The 8,251-nt window shown below is 42.2% G+C and overlaps 1 protein-coding gene across 1 annotated transcript; it reads right to left on the bottom strand.

Moving 5' to 3' along the window:
- Positions 1–4,112: 4,112 nt before the first annotated feature.
- On the bottom strand, positions 4,113–5,719 carry LOC125092369 (protein BEX1-like). The gene is made up of 3 exons (XM_047716804.1): positions 5,563–5,719; positions 5,115–5,192; positions 4,113–4,747 (listed from the first exon to the last, which is right to left on the bottom strand). Exon 3 carries the CDS (start codon positions 4,740–4,742, stop codon positions 4,356–4,358), a length of 387 nt encoding a protein of 128 aa, XP_047572760.1. The 5' UTR covers positions 4,743–4,747; positions 5,115–5,192; positions 5,563–5,719; the 3' UTR covers positions 4,113–4,355.
- Between the last annotated feature and the right edge of the window lie 2,532 nt (positions 5,720–8,251).

Here is an 8,251-nt window from a genome sequence, read left to right as displayed (position 1 = left end):
ATTTGCCTTCCTTTCTATACTATCTTACAGTCTCTGCTTTGTAATTGAGGTATTTTTAGACCATTTACATTAATATGATTATTGACATTGATATGCTTGGGTTTAAATCAACCATCTTGCTATTTGTCTCCATTTGTCCCATCTGCTCTTTGTTCTTTTTTCTCTAACGTTTTTAAAAGATTCTATTTATTTATTTGTCAGAGAAAGAGAGAAAACGCACAAGTAGGTGGAGTGGCAGGCAGAGGGAGAAGCAGGCTCCTGGCTGAGCAAGGAGCCCGAGACAAGACTTGATCCCAAGACTCTGGGACCATGACCTGAGCTGAAGGCAGACTCTTAACCAAATGAGCCACCCAGGCAACCCTTCCTCAATATTTTCTACTGACTATTTTCAAGATTCCATTTTATCTCATATGTTGGTTCATCAGCTACAACTTTTTTCATGATTATTGAAAGGTTTGTAATATACATTTTTAACATTTCAGAATCTACCTTCAAATGATATTAATGTGTAGAATAAGAACTTCAAAATGTTATACTTCCATTCCCTCTCTCTGGTCTTTGTGCTATTATTGACATACATTTTACTTCTCCGTATGTTATAAATAAATCCAACAATACAGAGTAAGCTGGGGGTAATCAGAATGCTCATATTATTTGTTTCTACCTTCTCAAGGAACTTCCCCTCCAGTTGTCTGAGGTTAAATAACTGAGAACTGTTGTTTCATGTATTTTGTCCAGGTTTTCATTGTTTCGGTTAGGGAGTTAAATCCAGACCCTGTTATTCTATTTTTATTTGAAGCATAAATGTATCTTGGTTTTTTAATTTATCTTTAAAAGGTTTTTATTTATCTGTTTGAGAGACAGAGAGAGAGAGAGAGAGAACGAACGGGGTGAGGGGCAGAGGGAGAAGCAGGCTCCCCGCTAAGCAGGGAGCCTATGCTATTCATGGCTCAATCCCAGTACCCTGGCATCCTGACCTGAGCGGAAGGCAGACGTTTAACTGACTGAGCCACCCAGGTGCCCCGCAGCTTGGTGTCTTAAATGTTAGTTAATCATGAAGGTTTTATTTCATCTCCAACCAAAGTTCTTTTGCTATCTGGACTTCCTGGAAGAGTCCAGTGTCTGTGTATTCTCCCTGCTCTGCCTCTACTAAAGAGTTCAAACTGCATTGCTTTCTTTGGTCACAAGGTGGCCTTTAAAATTCATTTTCTGAATTTCCTTCAATTGACTTGATCTTTTTTTAAGAAAAAAAAAAAGGTAATTATTTTTATTCAAAAGTCATGAGACATTATGTGCATTATCATCTCAGTTCTGTTAGAAATACATAAGGAGGGGCGCCTGGGTGGCTCAGTGGGTTAAAGCCTCTGCCTTTGGTTCGGGTCGTGGTCCCAGGGTCCTGGGATCGAGCCCTGCATCGGGCTCTCTGCTCGGCGGGGAGCCTGCTTCCCCCTCTCTCTCTGTCTGCCTCTCTGCCTACTTGTGATCTCTCTCTGTCAAATAAATAAATAAATAAATCTTTAAAAAAAGAAATACATAAGGATTCAAAGATGTGCATACTTATCATTTGCTGAATACCAGTAAATCATACTTATTTTGTTGAGTTTTTCATTCACCAAATATCTACTAGATGTACGTTCTGTGCTAAAACTCCAATGGCCCAGTATGTTTCTTTTTTGAGAACCAGGGCAGAATCCCTAATCTTTGCTAAAATTTGTAGGCATTCACAGGAAGAATTTGCTCATCTTTCAGTGGAGAATGGCCACTCTGAGGGAGAAAAGAAGGCTTACCACATAACATACAGAAATGATATAGATAGGCAAATGCAGTCAGAAACTTAGCTATGGGCTATTTCCCTTGAAGGAACCTCATACCGTATTCTCTTACGGGCTTTTGCTCACTTTCTGCTGGTTGTTCCCTTAACATTTTATGTGGAGCCTGACCATTAATTACTACACTACTTCCTCAGATACCCCTTCAGATCCCAAACACTATTAAGAACCAAGGGAAGCTGGTTAATAGCAGTCTGGCTCGCCCCAGAGACTAGGATCTCTGAGGTTAACAAGGCAACTTGGATCTGCCTTACACGGAAAAGATGTACATTTTGGGGGGTATATGCATACCTAATCTTCTATTACAATACGCCATGAGTTCACATGTGAATTTCCAGTTTTTTCTCAAGGAACTGCTGAATATTGTTAGGTCAGTAAAACCAGAATGCTTCTGTATTCCAGGAAAGCTGGTGCTAATATTGACAATCAAGTGTAGGAAGTATGGTAGGGCATAAGCTTCTCTGTTTATCAGTCTTCCTGCCCTTTCAACTCTGGCCTTTATCTTTATAAACTTCTGTCCTGCATGAATATTCTTGTGTCTCAAGGATCTGGAGGAGGGAGAGTTTTGGAATTACTTAGGCATCTGATTCATGTCTGGGGTTTGCTGTGTTACGTGTTTTCACCTGCCTATCTGTTTTTACCTTTGGTTTCATAACTGCTATTGTGATGTTATATTCCAGAGTGGGTTTGGAAAACTTTTTCTGTAAAGGCCAGATAATAAATATGTAGGCTTTGCAGGCAGGCCATACTGTTTCTTTCGCAACTGCTCAACACTGCTACTGTAGTACGACACCAGCCACAGATAGTATATAAATTCCTTCATATGGCTATATTCCAATAAAATTTTATTTATGGACACCAAAAATTTGATTTCATGTAATTTTTACATATAAAAATATTCTTGATTTTCTTCAACCATTTAAATAAAATGTGAAATTTGATCTTAGCTCATTGGCCACAAAAGTAAGCAACAGGCCAAATCTGGTTCATGGACTGTGTGGTTTGCCAACTTCCGTTTTAGAATCCTAACTTAAAAAAAAAAAACATTTCATTTATTTGAGAGAAAGTGAGAGAGAGCAGGGAAGTGGGGGAGGGGGAGGTCAGAGGGAAAAATAGGCTCCCTGGGAGCCTGATGTGGGACTCTATCCTGGTACTCCGGGATCATGACCTGAGCCGAAGGCAGTCACTTAACCAGCTGAGCCACCCAGGCACCCGAGAATCCTAACTTCTAAGTTTATTTCCATACAAGACTGTCTTCATACATATGTATTTCACCTACATAGCACACTCCAAGGCAATTTCATTTCTCAAGTTCTACTGGGACATTTAAACTGAATAGTCCTCCAATGGACTTCTCATAATTACCCACATTTGGTTATCCACTGAATTCATGGACATAATCTCCTGGTATACAACTCAATGTAAGTTAGCTCTTTACACTCATAGGTTTCAGGAGGCTGGGATAAGGAAGGATTGTCTCAGATTGAAAGTGACCTGTTTCCCATTACACATCTTTAATATAGTATAATGAGCTGAGGTTTCTTAGAAAAGAACTACACATCTAAGAGAGGACTAGACAGATATGGTCTTTTCATGAAGCTAAAAACGGAGAGGGGACTTATTCACACTTTCATAAGAGTGAGGATGCAATTTATTGAGTGTTCCAGAAAAAAATCAGTGAGACTTTCTCACCTTGAGGATTCCTGAACATTAATACCCAGGGGAGAAGATGGAAATGGGGCACAGTAGCAAAGGAACAGAAGGACCTACCCCTTAGTTCACGTAAAGACCTGGCTTTGGAAACTTTCCCAAATAGCTGAAGGGAATAAAGTGTTGGGTCATGCACATTCCGGTGGGAACTTACAAACTTACGGCTTCATTAAGTATACAAGGCAGCTCTTGGAGCTATTATCATCTTGCTGATAAGTATGATTTTTCTTTATAAGTATGATTTTTTTAAATATAAGTATGATTCTTAAAAGGATCTGTCTCCTATCATTATTAGGTTTATACTTCTAAATAGGAGATCGAGAGGTAAGCTAAAACTGAGATTGTGTCACAACTGTTTAGGTAAGTGCTCACACTGCTTTTATCAGGTGGCCAAGCCCTTTCACTAGGTAATAGGTGTTTAGTTCTGAAATGAGAAAATATAGGTTAAAAAATAAAAATTATTCATAATTATACCATAAAGAGATGAACACTTTAACTTTTTACTTTATATACTTCGACTGTGTGTTCATGTATAAAATATAGAAGATCTGAACTAAAAGAGAATACAGAGAATGTCTTTTAAACTGCTTTATTAACTTCACAATATATACTGAACATCTTGCCATGCAATAGGGTAAAACTCCCTTGCTGACAGAATCTTACATTTTGGGTCAAAATACAACATTCAGTTAGAAGTTGGTCATAGGAGACCCACAAGAAACATGTAACACCAAAAGGTTGACAACAAAGGTACACTGAGAACATTAACTTTAGGAAGGTGTGTCTTCCTATTAACTTCAGGGAAAACATCAGGATTCAAGGCATAAGGCAAAACTCATCATGATGGTCATGGTGAGGAGGGTCGGTGCTAACTGCCCGCAGACTATGACTGAACTGCTTTTCCCTCAGCTTTTCCATCAGCTGTCTCATCTCCTCCCCAATCCTTTCCATATTCTCCCCTCTCATTCTTCCTTGTGGTTCTCCAAGCCTCTGAATCATGTCCCATCTATACTGCTGGATGGGCTGCCTAACACGGAACCGCCTACGATTTACTCTAGGCATACAATATTCACCAGCTTCCAAAGGGAGGGCCATGGGCTCTCCATTATTAGCAACTTGCTCCTTTTCATCCTTTTTTTCAATTTCCTGTTTGGCATTCTCCACGTTGAGATTTTTTACTGCTTGTTCCTCTTTGGACGCCATTGCTCCTGAGGGACAAAAGATGAGAGAAGAAATTATTTTCTTAGAGGGACTGATCAGCACCGAGGACAGAGGCCCTACTACGCACATTCCAAGACTCAGAGCCCTGGATCTCTTAGGCTTTTTAAAATTTCATTTTCCCACATCAGAGGCTTCCTACGCCCTCTAGGGGGCCCCGGTCCGAGCCCTCCCTGTCGCTCCTCTCCCCCCCACCCCAAAGCCCACCATTTTCCCTGCCAATCTCTGCCCAGGCCTCTGCAGGCATCAAGATGGAGGACGGGCTGGGAGAGGGGCGGGGGGCGCGAGGGAATTTGGGGTCTCAGGGCTTTCCACACGTTCCCCCCACCCCCGGCTCCCACTGTCCCCTGCACCGACCTGGGCCTATCCTTGCAGTCTCCTCCTCCTCCCGATTCTCCCGAAGAGTGCGCCGCCGCGACACTTAGACCTGCACACCTGCAGAGGGCCGGGGTGGGGGCAGCGGGGGCTGCTGCAGCCGAGCGCTCCCCGCGGACCCGACGCTACCCAGCTCCGCCCGGACCCGCCACCCCATCCCCAGTGCTGACCACCGTTTTCTACACCAAGAAGGACGGGGGCGGGGCGGGGGTGCAAGAGGCAGGTGTTTCCTAAGGGTCGTCGCCTCACCGGCGTCCAACCCTCGGCCTACAGTTTTCTGCGGCCAAACGCGGGCTGCGGGGCGGCGTGAGCGCTGCGGTCCTTGCGCCGCTTCGCTCCGGGGCACCGGCCCCCCAGCAGGGCTCGGCGGGCCGCGTGGGCTCTCCCACACTCAGACCAGGGAACGCTCCCCCTCCTCCCGGTCCCTTACCTACTTCCCCTCCGCGTCTGACTCTTCGGGACCGCTTCTGGCCCGCACGCCCACACGGACACCGGGTGTAGACACCGAGAAGTGAGCGAGCGAAGGCCGGCTCTGACGCTACAGCGAGGCGCTGGAGTCAGCGTTGGCGGCTCACGTGAGGCCTTCGTCACCGCGAGTGGCACCGCCCCCATTCCGTGCCGGGTTCCGCCCGCCGGGTGGCGCACAGCCAGTTGGCTAACGCAGCTCCCCTCTGCTGTTGGGTCCTTTTTTTTTTTAAATAAAGATTTTATTTATTTATTTATTTGTTTGTTTGTTTGTTTGTTTGTTTGACAGAGATCACAAATAGGCAGAGAGGCAAGCAGAGAGAGGAGGAAGCGGGCTCCCCAGCGAGCAGAGAGCCCGATGTGGGGCTCGATTCCAGAACCCTGGGATCATGACCTGAGCCAAGGCAGAGGCTTTAACCCACTGAGCCACCCAGGTGCCCCTGCTGGGTCCTTTTTAACAGCACCGGGTTGGGCTCTCTGGCTCTCCCTTTTTTGTATATTCCTGGGCCTTTCTGTGCCTGCTGGGGAAGGGCAGTATCTTCTCATGGGCCTGCTGGCCATTCCCAGTTCTTCCCTGGGGATTTGCCTCTTCTCTGCTCTAAGGATATGCCTTCTTCCACTTTCCTTACAGCTGCCAATGTTCTCTATTTTCCCTCCATTAAAATGCAATGGAAAGATGTGTCAGGAAGAGTCCAGGAGAGTGGATTTTGAAAAATTCTTAATATCTGTTTTGTTCCTTTTATGTTAAGCACCCTAAAAATCAATGTACTTTAGAAAGTGTATTTATTTATTTGTCAGAAAGAAAGAGAGCACACCCTGGCAGATCAGGCAGAGGGGGAAGCAGGCTTTCCGCCGTGCAAGGAGTGGGTGGGGGACTTGATCCCAGGACTCCCTATCATGCCCTATGTGGAAGGCAGATGCTTAACCGACTGAGTCACCCAGGTACCCCAATATACTTTTTTTTTTTTGTTAAAGAGAAAGAAAGTTATTTTAATTTGAAAATTAGAATTATAGCTGGGGGAAAAACTCAACCGTCTCTTCTGTTAAATCATTATATAAATATAGACTCTACAGGCAGCTTCTTTTTTTAGAACTTGGAAAAATGCAGGGCAGCTGATGGCTCCTCTTGTTAGGGGCCCCTAGATACACGAGATCCTTCCATGAAGTGCCAATGAGTCAGTATTGCAGCAGTCTTAATGAATTTTTAGAATTAAATCAACACCAGCAATGAAAATTCCTTCACAAATTTCTAGTTCAAAAGGCAATATGTAAGTCTTTATTTGCAAATCACATGATCATGTATTTAGAGAATCCTAAGGGATCTGGAATAAACCTGCTATGGAACCAGTACTTTAATTCAGTGGGGTTGCAGCTATAGATGGATATTTTTTTTAAAAAACTCAATTGTATTCCCATATGGTAGTGATGAACAATTGGAAATTGAAATTATATGTATTTTACATAGATAGATAAATATAGATGTAAAGATATCATGTAAAGATAAATGTAAGAAAGTCCAAGGTCTTGGATCAGAAAATTCAGTACTGTTAAGACATCATTTATCTCCAAATTAATCTATAAATTTAGATCAGTCACAATCAAAATTTTAACAGGCATCTTTGTATAGCTTGACAAAATTACCCCCAAATTTATATGGAAATTTGAAGGACCTAGTATAGACAATAATTTTGAAAAAAACCCACAAATGTTGAAAATTACATTACCTGATTTCCAGACTGAAGATGCACTAATAAAGGTAGTATAGTAGTGGAGTTTACATAGACAATGAATTTAAAATAAAAAAAACTTCTGCTTTGTGAGAGATATGGTTAAGAAAATGACACGGGAAGCTGAGAAAAAATATTTTCAATAGGTGTAACCAACAAAGCGTTTGTATCCAGATGATATATAAAGGCCTCTTAAAATTCAAAATAAGGCAAACAATATAATGAAAAGTCATCAATAGATTTGAACAAGTTTTTCACTAAAGTACATATATGTATAAATCACCAAAGAGCTCATGGAAAGATGCTCAATGTCATTAATCATCAGGAAAATGTGAAACAAACACAAACAATGAAATACCACAACATAGCCGACAGAATTGCTAAAATTAAAAAGTCTGACAATCCCAAGTATTTTTGAAGACATGGAACAACTGGAAATCTTCTTCATTCATTGCTGGTGAGAAGTTCAACCACTTTAAAAGGCTTTTTGATAGTTTCTTGAAAAGTTAAACTTACACTTACTATATGTCCAAAAAATTCCACTCTTAACAAATTTTCCCAAGCAAAATTCAAACCATATTTCCTCAAAAAGATTCGTATAGGGAAATTCCTGGGTGGCTCCAGTCGGTTAAGCATCTGCCTTGGCTCAGGTAATGATCTCACTGTTCTGGGATCAATACTGGAGTCAGGTTCTCTGCTCAGTGGGGAGTCTGTTCTCCCTCTGCCTGCTGCTCCCCCTGCTTGTGCTTTCTCTCTCTCTGACAAATAAATAAATAAATTCTTTTTAAAATTTTGTATAGGGATGTTCATGGCAATTTCATTTAGGATAGCCCCTAAGTGGATACAATCCAAATGTCCATCAGCAAGTAAATGTATAAACAAATTATGATGTATTCATATGTTAGGGTACTACAAAAGACATAAAAA

The sequence above is a fragment of the Lutra lutra genome, chromosome X (assembly GCF_902655055.1).
Source record: "Lutra lutra chromosome X, mLutLut1.2, whole genome shotgun sequence".
Taxonomy (NCBI): Eukaryota; Metazoa; Chordata; class Mammalia; order Carnivora; family Mustelidae; genus Lutra; species Lutra lutra.
Note: the sequence above shows the minus strand (reverse complement) of the source record. Positions and strands in the feature narration are given on the sequence as shown.

Coding starts and splice junctions, on each gene's coding strand:
- LOC125092369 (XM_047716804.1), bottom strand. CDS start 4,742: ATGGCGTCCAAAGAGGAACAAGCAGTAAAAAATCTCAACGTGGAGAAT.